The sequence below is a fragment of the Alexandromys fortis genome, unplaced genomic scaffold (genome assembly GCF_014885135.2).
Source record: "Alexandromys fortis isolate MF-2015 unplaced genomic scaffold, M_Fortis_MF-2015_v1.1 scaffold_16, whole genome shotgun sequence".
In the NCBI taxonomy this organism is placed as follows: Eukaryota; Metazoa; Chordata; class Mammalia; order Rodentia; family Cricetidae; genus Alexandromys; species Alexandromys fortis.
In genome coordinates this window covers 12,077,248-12,102,954 of record NW_026067893.1, presented here as the reverse complement: position 1 = coordinate 12,102,954, position 25,707 = coordinate 12,077,248, and the positions used below count along the sequence as shown (strand labels likewise).

Below are 25,707 nucleotides of genomic sequence, written 5' to 3'. Positions count from 1 at the left end.
GACTGGGGGGATGGGGGGATGGGAGGCTGGGGGGCTGGGGAGCTGGGGGCTGGGGGGCTGGGGGGCTGGGGGGCTGGGCTGCTTGTTTGAGTCACCTTGTGATAGCCTGGTAGGCAGGACGAAGTACTCCAGCCTGCTTCTTAGTTCTGGAAGTGGGGACAGCACCAGCACTTCCACCACGTCCGACACGGGGAGGGACACCGTGGATATCTGCAGAATGTCTTTGTTCGTCTCTGGAAGAAATGGGGCTCTGGTTGACTTTTTTTTTAATTACTTATTTATTTTATGTATATATGTTCTTGTCTGCATGTACATCTGCCAGAAAGAGGGCATTAGATCTCATGACAGTTATGAGATGGCTGTGAGCCACCATGTGGGTGCTGGGAATTGAACTCAGGACCTTTGGAAGAGTAGAGAGTAGCCTGTTCTCTTAACCACTGAGCCATCTCTCCAGCCCCCATCTCTGGTTGACTTTAAAGGCTCTGGCGTCATTCTCATTAAGATATAATTCTACTTTTCCCTAATTCTCAGCATGGTCTTTTGTTAATATTTAATATTTTACACACACACACACACACCCCAAGTTGTATTTTCCTATGTCAAAACAGGGACACTGTTCTTCACCCCATGTCACGAGCCATTTCCCCCCTAAAAATTATTACAGGAACCATCACCCTGGGGAGTCTGCAGGGAACTTCACACCCATAATTATGTTCTATTGACAGAACCTGCCCCACACCCAATTAACTGTTATCTGTTAGCGGAACGCGCCTCACATTCCAGCTATCCAGGGAACCAGGTGTGGCAACTCGTGACTTCTTGGCCTACCTGTCCGAACGTCCTGGCCTACGTGACGAACCTGAACCACGTGACCTGGAACACGCGGCAAGAATCTCGTTTCCCTACCCTTCAGGAGCTATATAAGCAGCAACCATGATCCTAATAAAGGGGGCTTTGACAAATCTGCTTGACCTCCTTCTTCTGTCCTAGCTCATTCTTCCCTTCCAGGTAGCGCCCCTTCGAGACCCTGGAATAACTGATTGCAGGGTGGGTTACAAACCCCTAGACTGAGTAACCCACCCAATGCAATCGACAACCCCATCTCTAGTAGCATATTTTATTAACTGATTTTTACAGTGACATTTAAGCGAGAGCTATGGGACATTTCTAAAGAACTGCTAGGGCTTTTTTTCTGATTAGATGTCTGAATGGCATTTTCCAGACAGGAGGGTTTAGACCTTCTTGTGTCCAACAGTCTGCCATCTTTGCTCCTCTCATCTGCACCCTGTGTGCCCATGACCTGGCTCTTTCAACAGCTGTGCCAGCCAGTTCCAGGGCTCTTACAGTGGGCAGCCTCACACACTGGCACTCTTGGCGTCACTACCTGTGTAGTGGAATTGCACCTGGTTCTGAGTTTGGTGCTCGGGACACCCTGCTCACTGACTGGGCCATGCCTCATTTCCCTCTCACCTGACACTGGGCAGTGAGGCCAGTTTCCTCCTCTCTGCAAGGCATGCAACAGTGTGTCTTCTGTCTTCCAGAACAAGATTCAACTGAATGACCTTATCCTAGATCTTCTCTCTCCTCTCTCTCTCTCTCTCTCTCTCTCTCTCTCTCTCTCTCTCTCTCTCTTCTCTCTTCTCTCTTCCCTCTTCCCTCTTCCCTCTTCCCTCTTCCCTCTTCCCTCTTCTCTCTCTCTCCTCTCTCCTCTCTCTCTCTCTCTCCTCTCTCTCTTCTCTCTTCTCTCTCTCTCTCTCTCTCTCTCTCTCTCTCTCTCTCTCTCTCTCATTTATTTCCATCATCTCCCTTCATCTCCTGGCATCTCTGGGACGCCAGGGTCAGCCTCGGGTCCCCTCTGTGATTCTGAACTCAAGACAGCAGACACACCACCAACCACTGCTTTTCATCTCCTTGTATCGTTTTTGAAGCCTTCTCTCCTTCCTGCGAGCGGCCCCGCCTTCAGCCGGGGACTTTCCTTGCTCTGACAGTTTTCACATAATCTTTCAGTCTCTAAATTTACTGCGTCATCTTGCCATGCACCGACTCCCTCCGCTTTCTTGTCCATTCCCTCCCTGACCCATCTGTCTGTCTTTCAGGACCCCTGCTGACCGAGCAACACGCTGGGGACTCCTGAGCCTGCCTAACTCACACTCATTCGAATTTTCACCCCTTCTGTCTTCCTTGAGCTGTTTCTGGAAGGATGGTGCTGGCCCCTCACTGCTTGGAAAATCCTGGGTTTTCCTCTCTGCCTTCACATTCTGCTTGCGGTTTCAGTGAGAGGTGAGGAGGATTTCTGTTGGATTCCCAGCTTTTCTTCTCCTTATAATTTCAAAATGTTCAGACTAATTAATTCAGTACTAATTAATTCAGTAGCTGATATAAGACCATCAGTTGCATACCAGACAACTCTAATATTCCAAATTTCTCTAAATACAATATGGGGATTTAATTTCTATTTGAAGTATTCTTTTTCAGAAAAGTATGACATATGTAATTGTTTTGCTATAATTCAGAATTTTAGCTTTGAATTCTTTGACAAAAAGTGACCTAAAATTTAGACAAACAGGTGTGCTCTAGGGCATACCAGTGTATCCGAAAATCTTAAACGAGCTCGAGGGTCTGGCATCAATAACAAAGATGTTCCCTTCGACTGTACCGGCCAACAGGAAAACTCCTCGCTGGTCATAGCTAGGAGAGAAGAAATCCAATGTCAAGGCCACATTTGCTTCATCAGCTGGGGGGGGGGGGTGAGCTTGCAGGATGCTGGACCACAGAAGCACCAAAGCGGCCACTCTTACAATGCGTGGCTTTTACTTATGTATTCATTTATTCTATGATGCTGCGGTGGGACTGATGTAGTCTTTGAATCATTTCTGCTTCCTATAAGTGTTGTTCCTTTTGGAAACTACAGCTCCCAGACTCCTCCTGGATTACGGATACCTGTGCACGTGGGCGTGCACAGGTGCAGGTCATTTCTCCCAGATAACCTTGCGCTTCCTGTTAAAAAGCGAGCTTCCACGAGGTCTCGCTCTCTCTCTTGCCCTTTACCCTTGTGTATCTTGCACACCTGTCCCTTATCGTGTCCCCCTCCCCCCATTAAAGTGCACCCACGTGGGAGCCGCGTGTCTTGTCTCCTCCTTTTGCGCGTGTCTCGTCTATCCTGTGTTCGTCTACACACCCACCCACTTTTAAAAGAATAATATTTTGGTGGTAACCCTCATCCATAGTCCTGAAAGAAATGCTGCTGGTTGGGTTTTTGCTTGTTTGTTTGGTCAACTTGACACAAGCCAGGGCCATCTGGGAAGAGAGAACTCAACTGAGGAAATGACAATATCAGACTGGTCTGTGGGGGCATTTTCTCCATTAATGATTTGTGCGGGAGGGCCAAATCCACTGTGGGTGGCGTTATCACTGGGCAGATAATTCAAAGCTGTATAAGATAGCAGACAGAGCAAGCCAGTGAGTGGCATTTCTCCACTGTTTCACCTCCTGCTTCTATTTTCAGTAAAGAAAAAGTAGAAAGAAAAAAGAAGAAACAATAATTGTAACAAAACATGAGACTATGACATCTTTAAGAAAATGGGTGGAACTGGAAACCCTTCCGTTAAACCAAATAGGCCAGACTCAGAAAAACAAATACCACACGCTTCATCTCATAAACAGATTCTAGACTTTAGAGTGTGTGTGTGTGTGTGTGTGTGTGTGTGTGTGTGTGTGATGAGACTAGAAGAGTCCATAAGAGGGAAGAGGGATCCTAAGGAGGGGAGGAAAAGGAGGCAATAATGAAACATGAAAGCAGAAAACAGATCTTGAGGGGCAGCAAAAGGGGGACGGGAAAACGGGAGCAGAACACAGGTGGTGAATGACAATCAAGTATGAAAAAGTCAGCACAAATCTCATTACTCTCCATAATAATGTAAAAAACAGTAGAAATACCTTTGAGAATATTGCTTCAAAGGATTTGGAGTAATTTGAATGTCCATTGGGGTACTACTGTTAGAAAATGACGAGGCGTGCATGTATAATGGGGCTTCACACTACCAGACAGAAGAATGAGGCTGGCCTTTGATGTGGATGCTGAACATTTCCCAGTGGGGCTGGGGAGACAGCTCAGTTGATAAAGTGCTTGTCCCTCAAGCATGAAGACCAGAGTTCGAGCCCCAGAACCTGCCTGACAGAAAGCTGTAGTGGCCTCTGTATATGATCTCAGGACCAAGCCACCTAGCCTAGCCCAATCAGTGAGTTTCAGGCCCAGTGAGAGAACCCATCCCCCCACCCCAAACAAGGTGGATGGCATCTGAGGAAATACCTAAGGTTGGCCTCTGGCCAGCATGCTTGCTTGCACACCTTCGTGCGCCCTCACACAAGAGCACACACTCCAGCCTCTCTCATTATTTGGCGACCATGTAAGTGAACAGAAATACTGGTCTTCATGCTTATTTGCGGATAAAAATGTCTTTGTGAAGAGCGACATCGGAACGCGGTAATAGGCTGCTCCTGGGAGCAAGCTGCATGTGAGGCACTGTCTACTATACGTGCCTTTGTACTTTCCAAACGCTGAACCGAGTGAACGTTCAAAATAAGTGAAATGTGTGGAACTGAGAAAGCAAGGCTGCATCGCTGGAGCCCCGGTCCAGAACGCCTGGTGACAGCGTGGCCGCGAAGGAGATGCTTACGTCAAGATCTTCACTGGTGACTCGGAGAGGAAGAGCCTGTGAATCACCCGAGGGGCCTCCACGTTGTGGACGTCCAGGAAGTATAGATAGCCATCCACTGTCCCCACGACAGCCGACGCGGAGGAAGGGGAGCATGCTAGAGTTGTTGCCTGTTTAAGATAAACCCCAGAGAATGAGGCCTGCCCCACGTACAAGGCACGTACCAGGCGGGGATGTGACTCAGGTCTGCAGCGTCAGCTCTTAGCGTGGCTCCAGGCCCTCCGTTTCATCCTCCGCCCTGCCCTGCCCCACCCCACCTCAAATGCTTAGAATTTTTAAGACCTTGAAAGCTTGTAATGGTACTTATTTCTTTTCAGAAAGTCAGCATTCCTGAATCCGACTAACTGCGTAAGCAACCACGGGAATATCTCGGAGGTATTTTATGCTAAAACTAGAATGATGAAACCTAAAGAGAAAACTAAGCTGCGGGGTCACAGGGAAACACGGGGTCCCTAGTGTCTCGGAAACATGGTGTGCACTTAAAGACTCTAAGTCTCATCTACAGAAGGATGCAGAGTTGGACTCAGAAACCCAAGGACATTTGTATTGGGGTTTGAGAAAGAAAAAAAGAGGGCAAGCCAGACGGGGATTTGTTGGCTATTGTGAGGGCAAAGACAAATAAGATAGAGTTGGGGACAGGCTGGTGATAGTGTCCAGATGACTCTTGGAACAGAGCTGTCTTCTAACCTAGTGAGTTTTTTTTTTTTTTTTTGGCGTGAGTTTGTGGGTGCAATGTGTGAGCATGTGTGAGAGTTTCCATACATCTGCACTGTACATGTGTGCATGTGTAGACCAAACGTGGTTATTAGCTTTCTTCCTCGATTGCTCTCCACCTTATACACTGAGGTGGGGTCTCTTGCTTGAACCCAGAACTTGCTGACTCAGCTCGTCCAGCCTGACCGTTTGCTCCCCCGGGGCCCGTTTCTGCCTCCCACACACCGGGAGCACAAGTGCCCATCACACCTGCACAGCATTTACATAGGCACTGGAGGTCCTGGTTCTTGTGCCCGCACCGCAGGCATTTTAACTACCATGCCTTTGCCCCTCCTTCCCCCAGAATGTGCCTTTAGCGGCTCCCATCAGTGTGCTCTTATTATTACATATTAATTGAAACCTTAACACGTCTACAGACTGTGTGTTTGTGTGTGTGTGTGCGTGTGTGTGCACACACATGTGGGTATGTGATTCTCCTCAAATAAACAACTGAAACTCTCCTCCATTCTAGAGCTATAGTGACCGACTCTACATAGCAGTAGCCAAGGGAGTCTTAGGTCCTCTCACAGGGGACTGCAAGGGAAGTTCCTGCAGTATGGGCCTCTAGTGATGATGGCGCTGGGTTGGAGAACCCACGGAGAACCGCTGTCTAAAGTGTTCACATAGAAACAGCCATGGCAGAGGCAGAAACGTGACGTCAGCATCACTGGGGCTGTCTAACGATCACGTCTCTGTAGTGTGGTGGGATCTGCCATAAGAAAAGACCCATGTCTTCTGAGCAGAAGCTGGACCACAGCCATGTATCAGCCTGGCTTGGAGTTCAGTGAAGGTTGGCCAAGACCTTCTGACAGTGGCTGTATTTCGCCTTGTCTAAGAGGAGCAAGGTGAATCCTGGTTACACAGCCTCCTGGGGGTATTGTTAGACACTTGCTTCTTGTCTGCGAACAGAGACTGTTGTTAGCTCTAAAGGTTCTACCAGAAATTTATACATATAAGCCTTTGTCACACAGATTATGCAGATTATTTTGATTTCATGGCTTTTAGACAAGACTTTTAATTGTTACATTTCTGGGAGGGAAGGTATCATTTATTTATTTTTTTGCAACTTGTAACATTCTATGGCATGATACTAAATATCATATCTTATATAATTGATAGACATAAGTCTTTTATAATTGAGATTTTTAAATTTGTAGGAGCGAAGGGCTGGAATTTCCCTACCTTCTAAGGTACAATGGAAAAATATCCAGTACTTTTGTTATTTATTAGGTCTTCACAGCTTTTCACATTATTTTTATGCAAAATGCACTGTGGATTGTGCAGGAGTGATGCATAGTGCGCAATGTGCCATGGGTGTTTACCAGCTAGCATCTAGATGACTTCCTTCTATAAGAGCCTTGAATGTCCACCGAGAAGCCCCTTCCCATCCTTTCTAGGGCTCTGTGGGGGTGAATGGGACCCAGTTTCAGGGCTGAGCTTATGTTGAATAGCATTGCTCATCCTTTTGTTCACAGGGACTACTCCTTAGAAGACTCTTCGGGACCTTCAGAGAAAGGGAGCTTCTGCTGTCTCCATCCTCCTCCTGTGGGATGCGAGGTTGGCACTGTGCCAGGTGGGTATGACTAAATCGGGGCTTTGTCAACTCTGACTCTGTATGGGTGAAACAACGCAGTGGCGAGGGTTTCCACGGGCCACTAAGATGCGAGACAGGAAGGTGAGTGGTATCAGAATAAATATTTTAAAAACTCATTTATCGGGTACACTTACGGGAGTTCCCAGCAAAACCTTGCTTGCACAAGTGCAATCCTCTATCCACAAAATAGCAACTTCCCCTGAATTTGTGAGCGTCTGCGGGAGAAAGAAAGGTAACAGAACTGTTAGACTCTGCGACGGAAGCACGTGCTAATCGACTAGTAGTTAGCCTGGGGAGGGGTCAGTTAAAAGCTTTGCTGCCCGTGCAGGTTATTAATAATTCATAAATTCAACTCAATTCTTATTTTCGGAAGAAATGTTAACTGTTACCTTTTAAAAAATCATCCTGTTTTCTTCTCTCTCTCCCCCTCTCTCTGGCTCCCTGAAACATATATAACCCAGGCTAGGCTTGAACTCCCAGTCCCCCTGTGAAATATTCCTCTCCACTATGTGAATATACGTCACTGTGGTTTAATAAAGGAGCTGACAGGCTTATAGCTAGACAGGATAGGTGGGGGAACCGAACTAAGAGAACTCTGGGGAGAAGAGAGGCAGAGTCTCGGGAGTCAGGAAGATATCATGAGATGCTGAGCGAGCAGGATGGGAAGTAGGTAATGAGGTAAACAAACAAGCCTTGGGGCAGCGCATTGATTAACAGAAATGGGTTAAGTTATAAGAGCTGGCTGAAAATAAGCCTAAGCTATTGACCAAGCATTTATAATTAATATTAAGTTTCTGTGTAGTTATGTGGGAGTGAGCTGACTGGATGGAAATCTCTGCCTACAACCCTCTGCCTCCCTTCCCATATGCTAGGATTACAGGCACAAACTATCATACGTGGGGTCCTTTTGTGTTTTTAAAACGATTATCTTCAGCAGTTGAGGGGCAAAGGGAGGTGGATCTCTGTGAATTTGAGGCCAGCCTGGTCTGCACTACATAGTTCCCCACCAGCCAGGGCTACAAAGTAAAGATACATTCAGTGGGCACTTGCTACCAAGGCTGATGAGATAAATTTGATCCAGGGACCCACATGGTGGATGGAGATGACCAACTTCCACAAACTGTCCTCTGATGCCCTCATGGGAGGGCATGCATGTGCATACACACACATATACTCTCACACATGCAAGCACACAGATAATGTAATAAATAATTAAAATGTAAGAAATAAAATAAGTTATTTTTAACATAATTTTTATTGATTCTTTAGGAATTTCCCGTTATGTACCCCAATCCTGCTAATTTCTTAGTCCTTCCATATCCACCCTTACCCTAGCTTATCCCAAAGAAAAATTTAAAAAGTATTAACTGAAAATAAATCAAACCCAATGAACAAAAAAAACCCCACTTTGCTCCTCCATCTTTCCCACCTCTCCAACACGTCTTTGTTCATCTTAGTGGCCCTGGGAGCCATTTCATGCAGCGTGGACCCTCTTGTCCATTCAGCTTTACTTGCGAATGTTCACTGCAATGAGTTGTTGGTCTGGCCAAGGCCTCTGTCTTCCGGCACACCATCAGTAATGGACCCTTGCTTAAACTCCTCTCAAAGATCCTGCTGTTGCTCCTAGTCATGGAGATCCTGCGGCTACGGTCCTACAGAACCTGTCCCTTCATGCACTCACGCAGGTCATGGATGGGGTAGATGCTGGGGTGGGCCAACCCCAAGTCCTGGATGTGGATCTGGGTGGTAGCTGATCTGGCCAGTCCGGGTCCCTGGGACCACGCCCCTCAGGCGAGGGGCAGAGTCAGCTCTTCAGTGTCCATGCCACCGGGGCCAGCTCTCCCATGCCCATAGTGAGGGGTGGGGCCCTCTCCAGTGTGGGGCCAGTTCTGCCCTGAGAGGCAGGACCACCTCTTGCAGGGCCAGCGAAGGGAGGTGCCCGTTCAGCACAGCCCTTAGATTTCAACAGGCATAGTTCCTTTGGCTTCCTGCAGTAATAGGAGCCACAGACAGCAACACAGACCCTGGCTGCCATCGGGCTATGGACACAGGCATGGCCCTCAGCTGCAGCCTGGGCCTAGATGTCACCATGGCCCAGACGGAAGCAGGCACCCACATCAGCCTGTTCCTCACCACCTTTGTTTCTTCAGCTCTACTGAATGAGCCCATCTGCTTCTCTTTCCCAGTTCTTCACCATGCGTTCGCTCGTCATAATCACGTCTCCCTGCTCAGCACCTTGCGGGGCCAGACGGGCCTGGGGAAGTCTTCAGCCCACACAGCGCTGTGAGAACCCAGGCAGGCCAAAACAAATTATCTTTAATAGGATTTAAATAACACAACTAGGTAAAGAAAAAGTAAAATAAGGAACTAGAAAAATATGGCTTAGTGGTTAAGAGCACTGGCTGCTCTTCCTGAGGACTCAGGTTTGATTCCCAACATCCACATGGCAGTTTACGACCCTCTGTAACTCCAGTCCCAAGGGATCTGATGTCCTCTTTTGCCTTTGCAGGCACCAGGCACATATGTGTGCACAATCACATGTGCAGGTAAAACACTCACACACATAAAAATAAAAGTAAAGTAAAATATTTTCACGATGATCATATCTCAAATAAAAATCCCCCGGAAACTCAATGGGATCATTGCCTAATGATAATGATTAAGCCTATCAACAGGAAATTATATGTTGTTCTTTTAAAATTCTTTGACTTTTAGAGCACTCTTAGGACTATAGACGTTTTGAGCCGCGGATCCCCCGCCCACAGACACACCGAGTTCTCTGTGGTTCACAGCTTTTGTCAGAGTGGAACATGGGCTACAGCAAATATGTCCAGACTGATAGTTACCGGGTATTGTCCATAGCTTACATCAGGGCGCCTTCCGTCTCTGTGCTGCTCATTCTGAGAGTTTTGACAAGTTTGTAATGGCAGGCATTACAGCACTGTACAACAGAAGACGGCGTCTGTCTTAAAAATAGTCTCCTCCTGTCTATTCCTGGCCTCCCTCCCCACACTCCCGACAACCGCTGATCATTTTTACTGCTTTGCTTTTTCCAGAATATCCTGTTAGAGTCATAGAACATGTAGGGTTTCCCACACTGGCTTCTTTCGCTTAGCACTATACATTTATGGCCCCTCCAAGTCTTTTGGCGGCTTGACAGCCTTATTTCTCTTATTGCCGAGCAACAGCATATTGTGTGACTGCTCCACGGTCTCTCCATCCACTGGGGGAACGGCACCTCAGTTGTTTCCCGAGTCTGGGCCATGGTGAACAACGCTGCTATAAACACTCGCATGCAGCTTATTTTTGGATGGCATTATGTTTTCAGCCCGTTTGGATAAATACGAAGAGGTATAACCACCAGGGCATATGGTGTCTGACTACTGTTGAAAGAAACTGACAAAACAGCTTCCAAATTGGCCATACCTACGTGCAGTGAATGAGCGCTTCAGCTGCTCTGCAGCTCCCTGTCATTGCCAACATTTTAGATTTTAGACATTCTAATAGTCTTACTGAAACTTCTTATGCCATGTTTTGCTGATATCCATGGGAGGCCTGCTCTTTTCTGAAATAGAGAGTAGGGGAATGTGGTGGGGGAGAAAGAAGGGTTGGATGAGGGGCTTGGGGCTGGGAGGGGATACTGCCATCTGATTGAGATGTAAAATAAATAAATAAAAGTGAACAATTTTGCTCATAAATGGCAAAAAATAAGCATGAATAGACTCCACACTAAAGAAGACATATGGACAGAAATAAGTATATGAGAAGAAGCCGGGAACATCATCCGTAGGAAATTGTATGTTGGAGCAATGAGCTGTCACTGCCTGTTAGGATGTCTAAAATCTAAAATGACACGTGGTTTGCTCTTCTTCGTGTGGTGTTTTCTCTGGCTTAGGTGTCAAAGGAAAGCCTTGAAGGATGAGTTAGGAAGGATTTCTTCTGCTTAGAACTTCTAAATGACATTGTGGAGAAGTGGAATTGTTTTTTCCCTTATCCATCTGGTTCCAGAACTTCCATTTTTGGAATGTTACTATTAATCCAATGTCTTTGACATCGGGCTTTAGAATATCTCTTTCTTTGAGTGTGGGTTCTGAAAAACTCTGCCTATCAAAGACTCAGTCTAAAGATACTCAGTTCCTGTGGATAGAAATTTAAGCCGTGAAACACAACAACTTTGATCCTTTAGTTCCCCAGGAGACCATTTCTTACCAGGAAATGTTTGGTTCCAGGTGTGATGAAGTCCATTGCCTGGACTTTCCCATCACAGGCTTCTAGGACTTTATCTAGCGCTGGCTCTGCACCAAATGTGTAGGTATAAACAGTTCCCTGAAAAAGCCACACCAAGAAAAGAAAACATATAATAAATGTATATGTCATTAATTCAGTGGCCACTGTGAGCAACAAACACACTGTTTGGGACTAGATGATGGGAAATCATGACCTAAACAAGGTCACTGAGGAGCTTAAAATATAGAGATCTTACTTATTAATTTAAATGAGCAAATGACTGAATCAATAATACAACAAGAATCAAACGTGGGAGATAAGGTCAGGGATGGGATACGGAGTCTATGTTGTGAAGGGTCATTTAAAACATGGTGTTTTGGGTATTTACCCAGAATGAGAAACCACCATGGGCTATGAGTGACTAAGAGAAATGCTCTGTCTGTATCAACTGCTGTGCCAAAAACACATTGTTCATCCCACCACACACGGAGGATACATTGTTCATCCCATCACACACGGAGGATACATTGTCCATCCCATCACACATAGAGAACATGTTGTTCATTCCATCACACATAGAGAACACGTTGTTCATCCCACCACACACAGAGGATACATTGTTCATCCCATCACACACGGAGGATACATTGTCCATCCCATCACACATAGAGAACATGTTGTTCATTCCATCACACATAGAGAACACGTTGTTCATTCCATCACACATAGAGAACATGTTGTTCATTCCATCACACATAGAGAACACGTTGTTCATCCCATCACACATGGAGAACACACTGTTCATCCCATCACACACAGAGGATACATTGTTCATCCCATCACACACAGAGGATACATTGTTCATCCCATCATGCATGTAGAGAAGCCTCTTAAAACCCTCCTGCTTGTTTTTTCCTAGTAGTTCCATCATGTATTTTATGGGCGGGGGACTCAAGACAGGGTTTCTCTGTGTAGCCCTGGCTGTTCTGGGGTTCATTCTGTAAATTAGGCTGATCTCAAACTCAGAGAGATCCTCCTGCCTCTGCCTCTTTAGTGCTGGGACTGAAGGCGTGCACCACCACTGACTGCTCGGCCAAACGTGGTTTTTATCCTGGTCTTTGTTCATCGAGTATTTCCCATCTGCACTTGAGTTCCGATGCGAGGAGACTCATTACACAATGTGCCCCATCCTCTATTCCCCTCACACATTGTCAGCGTCGAGAGTAACTGTCTAATGATGTACCTTGTCCGTTTGAATCAGCAACATCTTGTAACTAGGGGAAAACACCAAATTTGCCACTGGCGCATCAACCTCAACAAAATTCTTCACCTGGTACTTGGAATCTTTGACGATGAACGAGTATATCATGCCGTCCTATAGACCAGACACAGGAGACAGGCACAAGTCAGTCCTTGCCAACGTATTTCTGCCATCAGACAAACCAAGGCTCAGGGACGATTTTGCCGTTCCCTGTTTGAGAGACCATTTGTGTTTCCATCTAGAATGTATTGTCACCTTCAGTTTGGACTACTGTTAACCGTGTCCTTCACTATGCAGATAGCAAGAGACAGAGTTTATATGGCTTGCGTGTTAATTCTCCGCATTTCAAAGGGCATTCGTCCTAAGTGAGTTTTGAGTCGTTACTATGTACATTTTTTTAAGTACCTCTGTGACCCAAAGGTAGGAGTGTGTCTTTTATTTACTTTAGGTCTTCTCCTGTCCCCCCATATGGTGCTAGAACATGGCAGGCATTCACCGAGGATGGCTGGTCAGCCAGTTGCTGACGATAGACTTAATGGAATGATTTCAATAGGCATGCGAGCTCCTTCTACAATATAGTTAAGAGGCTTGGGGAGAAGGCAGCCAGCGCTTTCTGGATTGAACCTCATTGTAACTAACACAGACTGCGGCTTGGGTGGTGGGGGAGATGAGCAAGCTGCTTTCCCCAGGCTCATTTTCATTCCTCAGCCCTTTCAGAGCAAGACAGTGGCCTTAAAGAAGATGAGAATCTCAAAGGCCGCAAATGCAGACTAAACACGCACAAAACGGGAGGCAGTTGTCTTTGACAACTCCAGGAAGGAAGGCGTAAGTGGAGTGTAAGCATAGAAGACGCTCATGGCGGCTTCTGCTTGGCGTAACCAAGTCGTTCACCCTCACTGGTCTCAAGGTGACCGTGGCCGAGAAAAAGACAAAGCTAACAATGTCAACTAGACCTCCTGAGATTCTAAGGTAATGCTGTCCCCAACCTCGACATTGCTGACACTGATGACAGCTACATGGACACACATGATCTGCCCACATTTAAAACTTCCTGGGACTGTGTGTCCTAGTAGATAAAAGCAGAGGCCTTGGGCTCATGCCCCAGGTTTACTTCCTGGTAACCGCTAAAAGACATGATACTTGTACTTGCACAAGGAGCATGTCAAATTCCTACCAGATGAAGTTTTGAGGATTAATAGTACACTTTGTATGGTGCCTGGCACAAACTGTGGCACAAACTCCATCTGCTCAGGCAAATGGAGATTAGTATTCTGAATCTCATTAGCATCTCTAACAGGCAAGAGACCTAAGCTCATATCTGACAACCCAATTCATTATTGCAGAATCAGGCACCATCTGGGCTGAAGAGAATTGGGTGTTTCTTTCCCCTGGGTTGGAGGAAGAGCAGCAGATTTTTAAAGCCCTCTTTGATTTATTTGCAGCAGCAGAGATATGATCGTTCATTACCTGTCTTCTCTTTTTTGCATGTGATGGAAAGTTTTGCTGGTAATGTTTTTATCATAAAATTCAACAAGGAAACAATTGTAATTGCTAATCTGGAAGAACCCAACATGCCAAAATGTGACTTAGAAACATAAGCGGCAGCGAGGGGAGCTCTGCGTTTTCATCGAGGAAGTCTGAGAAATAGAATACATTACAATTCCAGAAGTGAGCACGCCGTCCCTCTGGTACACCAGTGTGAGCGGACTGATAAGTGGGCCGTCATCTTTGGGGAAAAGACAAAAAAGAAATTAGACATCATAATTAAGAGAGCAGTAACAATGAACAGTAAGAGCTGTATGGGAATAATTAACTGTAGAAGTCAAACAAATTGTGTTGGAGGTCTAGACTACCAACCTGTGGACTTGCATTAAAGAACTACATAGTAAATAGATTTCTGCTTTCAGAAAAGCGTTGCCAGAGATTGGCAAAGTCCCATGAAATCAAAACCGTATTATTATTGGACTGTGTGCTTAAGATCTGTGCATTTTATGGCATGTACATTTATATCAATAAATAAAACACATTAGGGAGAAAAGTTCCGTAAGAACTTTTATTAATAAAATATTAATAAATTAATTAATAAAATATTGTCTTTGCAGAGGAAATAACAAAACCATGTTGCAATTTATATAGTGGTATATTATTTGTGTTTTAATAAATAAAGCCTGCCTGAAGATCAGTGCGAAGCAGCTGAACCAGTCAGCCCTACAATCCAGGCAATGCTTGCACACACCTTTAGTCCCAGCAGCCACACGAGTTAGCCATAGAGGCTGGGTGGTGATGGTGCACGCCTTTAATCCTAGTACTAGAGAGGAATATAAGATGAGAGGAGACACAACTCACTCCCAGTCTCAGTCTGAGGATTTGTGGAGGCAGGATGGTCCATTTTTGGTCTGGGGTAGAGGTAAGAGCCAATGGATGCGGCTCTTAACCCATAATTGTCTCTGGGTTTTTCTTATTCATGCTACATTTGGTGCCCGACATTTGGGGTACAAATTTACGAGAAAGTTGTTTGCCTATGGCTTTACAGACACTGGTATAGGCCGGAGCTACAAGTGCCTAGAGTCACTACCCTACTGGCTAGGTTTTTCTTGTTTCTCTCCTGGTGAACTCTCTCTGAACCCCCTTCTCGGGCTGTTGCCAAACTAGGTAGCTGCCTTGAAATTCAGTGAGGCCTATACTGTTCTATGCAGCAGCAATAAGCCTCATATCTTCACCAACATCATCTGCAGATTTGGTAAGATCATCGGAATTCTTAAAGAGAGAGTTCTTTTCCACATTAAAAAATGGAAAACATCATTAACATTGGCAGGACTTGTGTCTCTGTATGATCATATGCTGGACAGTTGGAAAATAGAACTATTAAATGAGACGATATCTAATTTAGATGGGATTTATGCAACGTCAATTATAAACATTATCGGCTTTATCATTTTTGTTTTATCACTAAAAAAAAGGTGGTTAATCTGAGTGCTAAGATACAGGCCTTAGAAAAACTTAATAAAAACAGATCACAAAAATATTCAAATCCAGACAGAGGAATTTAATGGAGAACCAATTTCAGCATTTCATTATAAGAGCTGAGAGGATGGGGACTGGAGAGACGGCTCAGTGGTAAAGAACACTGGCTACTCATCCAGAGGATCCGGGTTCAATTCCCAGCGCCCACATGGCAGCTTGCAACTGTCTGTAACTCTAAGATCTGATACCTTCACATATGCATGCAGGCAAAACACCAATTCACATAAATTTAAAAACAAAGAAAAAAGATTTATTTTGCCTGGTGATGGTAGCGCACACCTTTAATCCCACCACTCGGGAGGCAGAGGCAGGTGAATCCCTATGAGTTTGAGGCCAGCCTGGTCTACAAGAGCTAGTTCCAGGACAGCTAGGACTGTTACACAGGGAAACCCTGTCTCGAAAAACCAAAACCAAACCAAACCAAAACAAAACAAAACAAAAAACCCAACTAACCAAACAAACAAAAAACCTGAGAGGAACAGCTTAAGATTTTCAAACAACCAACCTTAATATATCCAGTAACCACACAAGAATTGCCAAATGGCAGAGTAAGAGCTGAACGGACCCCTGTGCCAATGTCAGATTTAAGGAGATTCAGTGAAGCAATAGTCTCATACGGCATGCATTCACCTTTCATGGATGCTAAACTCCTGATAAGTTTGAGAGAGAATTATCCCTAACAAGCCAATGGAGCTGGGTAAAGCTGTTCTAGAGCCTGGTCCACAATTACAATGGAGTACCCGGTTCAGGGAAGAACCTAAGATTACTGGACAACAGAGTAAAGCCAGAGTTATGAAAATCTCTCACGATCAGATTCTTGGAGAATGAAATTACGCTACTGTAGAAAGGTCACCTCTGTATGAGGGTCACATCTGGGCTGGTTTCAAACTCGTAATCCACCTGCCTCAGCCTCCTGAATGCAGGGATTACAGTCTCTTTAGACACCACATCCAGTGGATAAGCACATATTTGAAAGCATTTATAACACACAGGAAAAAGAGTACACAGAAAAGGAGTTGTGAACAATGTTTAAGACAACGGGATTAAGCCTGAGTGTATAAAACACATTAAAAATGTGACAGGTATTCAGAGTGAGGAGCGTTGCTTTATAATTCATTCTACAAACTGAGGAGGCCTCAGGATGTTTCTAAGAAGGGAAAATGAGGGATCAAAACTGTTGTGGGATATTTGTACCTTGTGTGCAGGTAATATTGCTGTGACTGGTTTAGTAAAGATCTGCATGGCCAATAGTTAGGCAGGAAGTATAGGCAGGACTTCCAGGGAGAGAGAGGAAGTAGGAAGAGGAATCTAAGCATACAGGAAAAGCTTGGAGACATGGAGAAGAAACAGGAGGTCCAAGATGGAAAAGAGGAGATGCCACATGATAGGATGTAGATTAATATAAATGGGTTAATTTAAGTTATAAGAGCTAGTTAGGAACAAGCCTAAGCTATAGGCCGAGTTTTCATAATTAATGAGCAGTCTCTGTGTCATTATTTGGGAGCTGCTGGCAGGACAGAGAAAGACTCCACACATAGTATGCGAGGCCGACTCTACAGCTGTGCTTCAGTACTGTGGGCAGAGCTGTTTCTTACCCAGCAGTGATATCTCCTCCACCTTCTGGAGCACAGTCACCTTCAGAGTCTCTGTGTTAATTGTCAGAAAATGACCCTCTTCACACCCAACGTACAGGTCACTCGACGGAGTCCAGCAATGCATGGTCGGGTGGAGCAGAGGGTAGATATCATCTTTCGGCTGTGAGAGGGAAGAGCATTCACGTGTTAAGACAGCAGCCGTGGCCAAGGTCCACAGAGACACCCAGCACCGCAACTGTCGCCAGACACCAGAGTGGCCAGAGGGAACGTGTTGGCCTTTCATCCTCAACACCGGAGTCAGTTCTCCTTTCTCCAGTTTTCTCTGCATATGTGACTTCACCACCAACACCTAAGGCCATCCTGCTACACTCAGAGCTCTCTCTTCGCAGACTCTGATGAAGTTTTGGTTAACACCCCATTGACTGTTTCTTAGTGGCCACTTTTGGCTCCAGTCCTTGGTTGGCTATGAACACTCCCTTTTCAGGAAGGACTGTCATAGCGCCCTGTCTTCTGGTCTTGCAAGGGTCACTAATGTCAGAGGTCATCTTGGGGCCTCTGCTTGACTGGCTTTCAAAGGCAATGAGATGACCTTTCGCCTGACTCCGTGTGTGATCATTCCATGTACCTTGATTCCGCAGGAAAGGAAATGCACAGTCAGCAGATGTAAGCAGGAGTTGGACCAAGTTGAAAGCAAGTTGGGTTGTTTTCCCCTATAAAAGACTCGGGAGTGGGTATCTCAGGGTTAGTGGACCCCACAGATTGAGTCATGTGTCCTTGCTTTCTTTTTCATAACCCTCAAAGGTGTAAAATCTATTCTTAGATTTGGGTCACAAAGAGAGGCCATAATATGTTCAGGCGTGCCTTAGATGGTGATATTAACTGTCCCCCCCTCCCCAGCGTTCAGCACTCTGCACAGCAAGGAGAGGCTGTCCCTGTCAGCAGCGCCAGACTTCAAGGCCTCCTCTTAGTAAGACTTGAACAGCACCAGATTTTAAATAGAGGATATTAGAATATGGCCTCCATCTTTCCTTCTCCCCTTGCTCCCTCTTCCCCCTTTCCTTTTTCTATCTCCATTTCTCCTCTTCTTCCCCTCTCTTCATCTCTCTCCCTTTCTTTTCTCTCCCTCTCTCCATCGTTCCCTCTCTTTCTCTCCCTCTTTTCCCATGTTTCCCCTCCCTCCCTCTCTTTCTTTTTCCCTTTCTTTCTTTTTTCTCCTTTTTCTTTCTCTTTCTTTGTTTCTTTCTTTCTATCATCCTCTCTTTCTCTTTCTTTTTTGGCAGTGCTGGGGCCTCTTCCATGCTAAGCGAGCATTATTCTACCACTGAACCACATCCCTACCCAACTCCTTTCTATTTAACTATTGAAATGTACTAGTGTGTGTGTGTGTGTGTGTGTGTGTGTGCGCGCACACACACACATGCACTTATGTGCACACTTGCAAATGCATATGTGTGTGTGTGTTGAGCTTCCTGTAGCTCTACACAACTAAGAATTGTACCTTATTTTTCTTCTGGCATCCTTGTACCCACTGACATAAACTTTGTTAACAAGGTAGAGGCCAAATTCCTAACATGCTTAGATTCTTTAAGAGTTCTCTTTTTACACAGTGGTGTCTGCCAGCAAAGCAGAGGCAGGCAGATCTCTGAGTTTGACTGAGGCCAGCCTGGTCTACAGAGTAAGTTCCAGGGCAGCCAGGACTGCACAGAGAAGGCCTGTCTTGGAAAACCAAAGCAAACCAAGCCAAGATCAAGAAAGAGCTCCGTGTTTTATGCCCTACTTATGCAGGCGTTCATTCATCTAACCAGCTTCCATGGAGTGTTTGGCCCTTTCCAGACAGCGCTCCAAGCGTCCGTGGGCGGTAGTGAGTGACAGAGAAAACTCCCTTCCCTTACAGAAGTTACTGACCAGTGAGGGGAAGCACGTGGAGAACATGCTGAGACACACGATGGAGCCAGGCGGGGGCAGGAGCTAGAGTTGGGAAGTACTGGCACCATATGCTCCGCAGGCATCCATTACGAGCTCCTTACTGTGCTAGTTACCTTCCTAATAAATACCCAATTGTTTGATAATAGACAACACATTGCTCTTTTAATTGATGAAATATTTGTAGATTCAAGGCAGTACAGCAGCAGTCCCACCAGATTTGCAACTGACTTAGATTGTTGATATTCCAACATATGCACGCTAGCCGTTGGTCATGGGCAGTCAGTGCATCCAGTCTAGTTTCTTCTCAACGGGACCGGCTTGTAGAGACGAATCAGCGAGCAGCCGAATCAGAGAGTGATTGAGGCTGAGCCAGGCACGTGGGTTACAGGAGCAGTGTTGACACAGCTCCCCTGGCCCAGTGAGGAGTGGACAGAGAGGACCTGGAAATACCACCAGGGCGGTGGTCAGACGGAAGATGCATCGCGAGGATGTTTTACAGGGGGAGGTGGCTTTAATTGCATGAGTGATCTAGTTCACGTCTTCATAGACTTGGGTAGTTAGGAAATAAAAGCCCGAATAATTATCACCTGCCCACCTCCCAGCCCTGCTTTTAAAAAAAGCACCACTTGCCAACCAAAGGGATTAGACTGTCGCCAATAAATGGCTTTTCTGTGGTATCTGACTGAGTGACATTCACTGAAGTAGGGCACTTCAACCCTCTCGGGTGGCTCTGGTGACTTCTGACAGACTAATCACAGGAAAGACTAGTTTGGCACAGCTAAGTGTTTAACGGTTAATGTTTTATTTATTTATTTATTGATTGATAGGCTCTCACTCTGTAACCCAGGCTAGCCTGGAACTTTTGATTTATCTGCTTCTGTCTTCCCAGTGGTGACAAAGTACACCAGTGTCCAGCTTGTAAAATCTTAAAAAAAAAAATAATCCCCAAACTCTCCAAAATAAATGCCACCAGTCTGGCTCCCCAATACCAGGGGATCTGTGTATGAAATGGAGGTGAGGATTAAGGCCTGGGAATTTTCCAGCTGCAGAAAGTTAATCTACAATTAGACATGGTTTTTTTTTTCCTTTTTCCTTTTTTGTAGGTTTGATTGTGTATTATTTTCTTTAATAATGTAGTTGTTTACTTAAGAACAAAGGTGGGGCACATGGAATGTATGACCAGATGTCATGATTCTTGGTCCTGCATCTCCAAAGAAACAGTTATGTGGTAATTATGTCTAAAAACATCGACCAAGCAGCCTCCTTTTCCAGTCCTCTGGGTCCACACTCCTGACATTCTGACCATTTTAGGACCAAAATGGAAAACCAGAGTCCAACTTTGTACTGCATCACAAGTTGGGGGGGAAAAAAACCCCACAAATATGTTGAAGAACATTTACGTTTTTTTTTCCTCTCCCGAGACAGGGTTTTGCTGTAGTTATGAAGCCTGTCCTGGAACTAGTTCTTGTCGACCAGGCTGGCCTTGAACTCACAGGGATCCCCCTGTCTCTGCCTCCCCTCCCGAGTGCTGAGTTTAAAAGCATGTGCCACCACTGCCCAGCTTCAAAGAGATTCTTATTTACTGAATTCTGTCTTCCCCAAAAAAGGGGGGGGGGCTAGATGGAACAAGGAAAGCGAACCCTTGAGCTTTAATTCATTATGCTGAATCTGCTTCTGCCCAGATAACGTCTGCTTTTGATTTTCCCCACACACAAATGGATAAGTTTCTAATGCCCAGAATAACTTGCACAGTGTGTATCAGACCTATTTAAAGGCCTATGATGTGCCATCCCAGAGATCGCTACAAAAAAGAAAATGGGATTATTTAATGTTGTAACCTTGTAAAAATCCCCGGCTTGCCAATTTTTGAGACACTTACATAGATCAGGTCACCATTGACTTCTTTGCTGTTAGTACCCAGGTCACAAGAAATGACAACTTTGGAGCTGGAGAGATGGCTCAGCAGTTAAGAGCACTGGCTTCTCTTCCAGAGGACCTGGGTTTAGTTTCCAGCACACATGTGGCAGCTCACAACTGTCTGTAACTCCAGTTCCAGGGGATCTGGTGCCCTCTTTTGGCCTCCTTGAGCACTAGGCATGCACATGGTACAGACATATATGCAGACAAAACACTCATACACATGACAGAAGTCAAAAGATGATAAGTCATAAGTCAAAAGATACGTTACTTTAGGGAAGAGGTTTTGCTTTTGTTCCCACAAGAAGTGAGAGTCTGTGTATTCATTCTTGGTTAAGAAAAGCAAGGTTTGATTGAGGAAGACCCCCTGAAAAATCTCCAATGGGAACAGATGATCCAATGTTTCAGAGCACCTCTATTGCAGTTTCCTCTGAGTTCTACATTCAGAACAGCCTTAAGATGCTGGCTGAGATAATCAGGCCTCACAGAATACTCCAGTAAGGACTTGACCATAATCCTAAATTTTCTTTGGATCCCCATAAGATTATCTGCACCCAATCAGCAGGAAATAGTCTAGAAAACCATGCCCACATTCACAAAAAATGGATTATGGATGATTGTCTTTGTTTAGTGTGTTGGTTATAAGTTGTTATGGATAATGGTCAGGAAAAAAGCTAAACAAAGGAAATTAGATTCAAGGTTCTTATTTTGAAAAGAAAAAAGGGGGATATAGATATGACAGAATAAAAAGGTAGATAATTGAGTCTACTCTGAAAATAAAACAAAGGAGGATATAGATATGATCCTGTTTTGAAAAGAAAAAAAAGGCCAGGCAGTGGTGGTGCACACCTCCCAGCACTTGGGAGGCGGTGGCGGGTGGATCTCTGTGAGTTCGAGGCCATCCTGGTCTATAGAGTGAGTTCCAGGACTGTCTCCATAGCTATTGAGAAACCCTGTCTTGAGAAAATAAAAAAGAAACAAGAAAAAAGGGGGATATAGAAATGATAGAATAAAAGGTAGATTATTGAATCTACTTTTAAAAGGCAACTACTAGTTTTAAATATTTTACATTGGATTTGACTTTTGCATATTGTACAGATTTTGTATATTGATACAAATTTGAGATTAATTTAGTTGAAACACACTGTACATACATTTCTACTCTTGTTCAAGGTGTTATACCTATATAACTCATTTAACAATGTAAAGCAATTTCTAGTCCTTGAAAATTATTATCACCAACTGTTTAGGATAATAAAGAAATGCAGGTTAGTAGTTACTCACCTAGTACAATTGAACTTGTAGTCACATTAGGTATGTTTTCAAGGTCAAACAAAGATATATTTTAGATAGACAGGTCATCTTCAAATACTTCAGAGATCTACAGAATACTGCATTTAAGATGTTTTAATAACATAGCTTTCTTTTTTTTTTATGACAATAAGACATGTCTGCTCCTGGCAACACCAATCTACTTCAAAGAAGAAAATGCGCATTGAAGAAACTCCACATGGTGTTTACTTTCTTTGTAGCAAAAGTAAGCCTCTGTGCAAGAGAAAGCCCCTGCCTTGACTGCTGCCAAGGCTGTCCTAATTAGACAAACAGGACACAAAATATCCTGCTTCACAGAAAAGCCTGTTGGATATGCCAGGCCAAAGATGGATGCCCCATCGTTGCAGATGAACTTTGGGTCGCTGTCCAGGCAACCAGCTGTTTCTGTCATTACTCACGGTTTTTTAGAAGCTGCTTGCTTGCCCTTCCTGCTCACTCAGTTAATATTATTCCCTTCTCGGGTCTCTGAGGAAGTTAAAGACTACATTGTTATTATTATCATCTCCTTTGTTTATGAGACCCAGAAAAGAAGTTCACTAAAGAATTGTAAAGTATATAAGGTTGAGAGAAGTCAAAAGATGGTTTTGGATGGTAATGCAAGTTCTGATAGAAAGTAAATTAGGTCCAAGACTTTGGACTCACCAAGATAGAATAGATATGGAATATTTTCTCTGAATTTGTCAAATGCAAATGGATGAGACATTGTTGATGTATTTATTGCTTGTATATATTGTACATAGTTATATATATTGTACTTGTGTATATAGTTTTTCTTATATTAGTTATAGCCTATTAATTTTAGACAAAGGGGGAAATAGAGTGGCATTTCAATTGTATTTTAATAAATAAAGTTTGCCTGGGGATCAGGAGAGTAAAACAAGCCACGCTGTGAGCCTTACAGCGAGGCAGTGGTGACACACACCTTCAATCCCAGTAGTCACTCTAGTTGCCATAGAAATAGGGTGGTGCAAGCCTTTAATTCCAGGACTAGAGGGGATTAGAAAATGGGAGAAAACAGCTCTGAGACAGTCTCATTCTGAGATTCCTGGAGGTGGGATTGCCATTTCACACTGAGGTAGAGTAAGAGTCAGTGTCTAGCTGCTTTGATTTTCCTGGTCTTCAGGTTGAACCCCAGTTTCTCTCCCGGAGTTTTTATTAATTGTGCTTCAATTAAAAATTCAAAATATTTAAGAAAACAAAGAAATGACATTCAAAGGAAGGAAGGGAATTGAAGCATTTCCTGTGCTTCCACTCACTGGACAGCCACTAATCAATGCTGCATCTATTTTCCTCACCGTATGTATGTATAGAAGAGAAAAGGCGAACTACTGGGAGGTTAGACTCTGAATTTAACTCTGTGGAGTGTGCCGTCTGTATATGTAGAGTTTTAACACCGCGGCACTACATGTCTACTTTCCGAAAATGGTGAGAACGCATGGGGCGGAAGCCCCCAGGAAATGAAGCTGCTTACTTTGTTTATTAACCTTGTTTAACACAGCAGCTCCATGTCAGCCACTCAGTTTTTTCCTTCTCTCTCTGTGTGTGTGTGCATGTGTCCATCTGCACGTGTGTGAAGGTGCAGGTGTGTACTGTCAGAGGCTAGAGGGCAACAGAGGGTGTCTTATTTTCCTTCACCTTCCTGGATTTTCCCTGAAGCCAGAGCAACTGATGAGGCCCCCTATGATGCACTGACAGGTGCACATGCTTGCACCCCGATGCTTGTCTGACACAGGTGTACACGGCTGCACCCCTACCCTGAATTGACAGGTACACACGGCTGCACCCCTACCCTGGATTGACAGGTGCACACAGCTGCCCCCACCCCGGGACTCACATTTGAGCTTTACCCACTGTGCCATGTCCATGGGCACTAGGCATTTAAAGAGGTGTTTCATAGCTTCTTCCAAAGGCAAAGGACAGTTGCCTGTACTTTAAATGTTTTATGTTGGACTCATAATTTAGTGCCAAGTGTGAAATATTAGGACTGTACACATTTACTGAAAGTGGGAGAGGGGGAGGGGAGAGAGGGAGAAAAGGAGAGAGGGGGGTTCTAGGCACCAAAAGTCTGACTGAATGTCTTGTTTTTTTATTTTGCTGCCCTCTTGTGGCTGAGAGGGGTGGCGCATTTTCCAAGGCTTGAAACAGGACCGAACTAGAATTAGCCATGCTTCCTTATTTACAAAAGTGAGCCTGGTGGTGGTGGTGGTGGTGCACGCTTTTAATCCCAGCACTCGGGAGGCAGAGGCAGGCGGATCTCTGAGTTTGAGGCCAGCCTGAGCTAGTTCCAGGACAGACTCTAAAGCTACAGAAAAACTCTGGAACCTCCCTGTCCCCCCAAAAAGGGGGGACGGACGGACATATTATGAACTTGTCTCTTGTCTGCCTGTCACAGACATTTTATGACAATCTCGTTTTTCCCTGTGAGTTACTTCTAACGCCCACCTTCATTCGCAGCAGGGCTGTTTCACTTGGGCGGCCGTTTTCCTCTGCTTGGCCGCACGGGCCATCAGTGGCCCACAGCAGTGGTGCCTCTCGTCTTCATCCCAAATGCCTTGCCCGTGACTTTCTCGCTCTGTGTCCCTCCTGACAATCGCTCTGAACCGCATTTAGCATGTTTGCTCTCATCCACCCCACACAGTCTCTCAGATATGCCTCCCCGCAGGGCCTCTGGACACGCTGTCCCCTGCTCTAGAAATAGCCCTTCTGCTTGTAACAGGATGGATCCCGTGCTTCAAGTCTCGAGAAAGAAGCTGGACTGTGTGGCGACCCCTTCCGGGCCACCGCACCCCGCGGTGCCAATTATCACCCTGTAGGTGTACACACCTCTCTTTGCTTTCGTTGTTAATCTGTTCCTCAGACAGGATCATTCCTGCTTGGTCACCAGGGGGTCCCACAGCCTGGAAGAGAGTCTACTAACCAACAAGAAGGAGCTTGAAGTAAATGTGTGGAAAGCAAGCAAGGGGGAGGGGATGGGTGTGAATCTGTTGACAAATTCTGTTTTAAAATTTCCCCACCATGTTCCTCTCCCTGGCATTTGCTTGTGCTCAGAGATCTGACTTCTAACATGTTGGCGGTGCACTTCTCCATCCCTGTTCTCATCCCTCAGGCTTCTGCAGCCCCTCCCCTTTGCTCCCAGGTGCTACCTGTGAGAGCTACATTTCAACATTTGCATCTTCATCCCTGCCTCTTCATCCCTGTCAGGAAGCCTACTTGCCAACTCCCACCCTGGGTGGCTACTTGGCTGCTTCCCAGTCCCTCAACCAAACTGAATCCTGATTATCCAGGCATGTGGAATCTCTGCTTCTTAGGAAATGCAGTAACAATCAGCATGGTCCTCACAATCAAATGAGACCTCCCTTCCAG

The 25,707-nt window shown here is 45.1% G+C and overlaps 1 protein-coding gene and 1 long non-coding RNA gene across 2 annotated transcripts in view; one reads left to right on the top strand and one right to left on the bottom strand.

Moving 5' to 3' along the window:
- Positions 1-25,707, bottom strand: part of Cfap43 (cilia and flagella associated protein 43) — a 78,898-nt gene that overhangs the window by 38,183 nt on the left and 15,008 nt on the right. Inside the window, exons 6-13 of the mRNA XM_050145873.1 lie at positions 17,170-17,329; positions 14,209-14,276; positions 12,533-12,664; positions 11,272-11,388; positions 7,197-7,277; positions 4,677-4,825; positions 2,585-2,688; positions 96-233 (exon numbers count right to left, since the gene is read on the bottom strand). Of these exons, the coding sequence (XP_050001830.1) occupies positions 96-233; positions 2,585-2,688; positions 4,677-4,825; positions 7,197-7,277; positions 11,272-11,388; positions 12,533-12,664; positions 14,209-14,276; positions 17,170-17,329 (949 nt within the window). The remainder of the gene's footprint in view (positions 1-95; positions 234-2,584; positions 2,689-4,676; positions 4,826-7,196; positions 7,278-11,271; positions 11,389-12,532; positions 12,665-14,208; positions 14,277-17,169; positions 17,330-25,707) is intronic.
- LOC126503923 (uncharacterized) lies at positions 1,724-24,965 on the top strand. Its single transcript, XR_007592455.1, has 3 exons — positions 1,724-2,280; positions 6,944-7,041; positions 22,458-24,965. It is a non-coding gene; the product is annotated as an uncharacterized lncRNA (long non-coding RNA).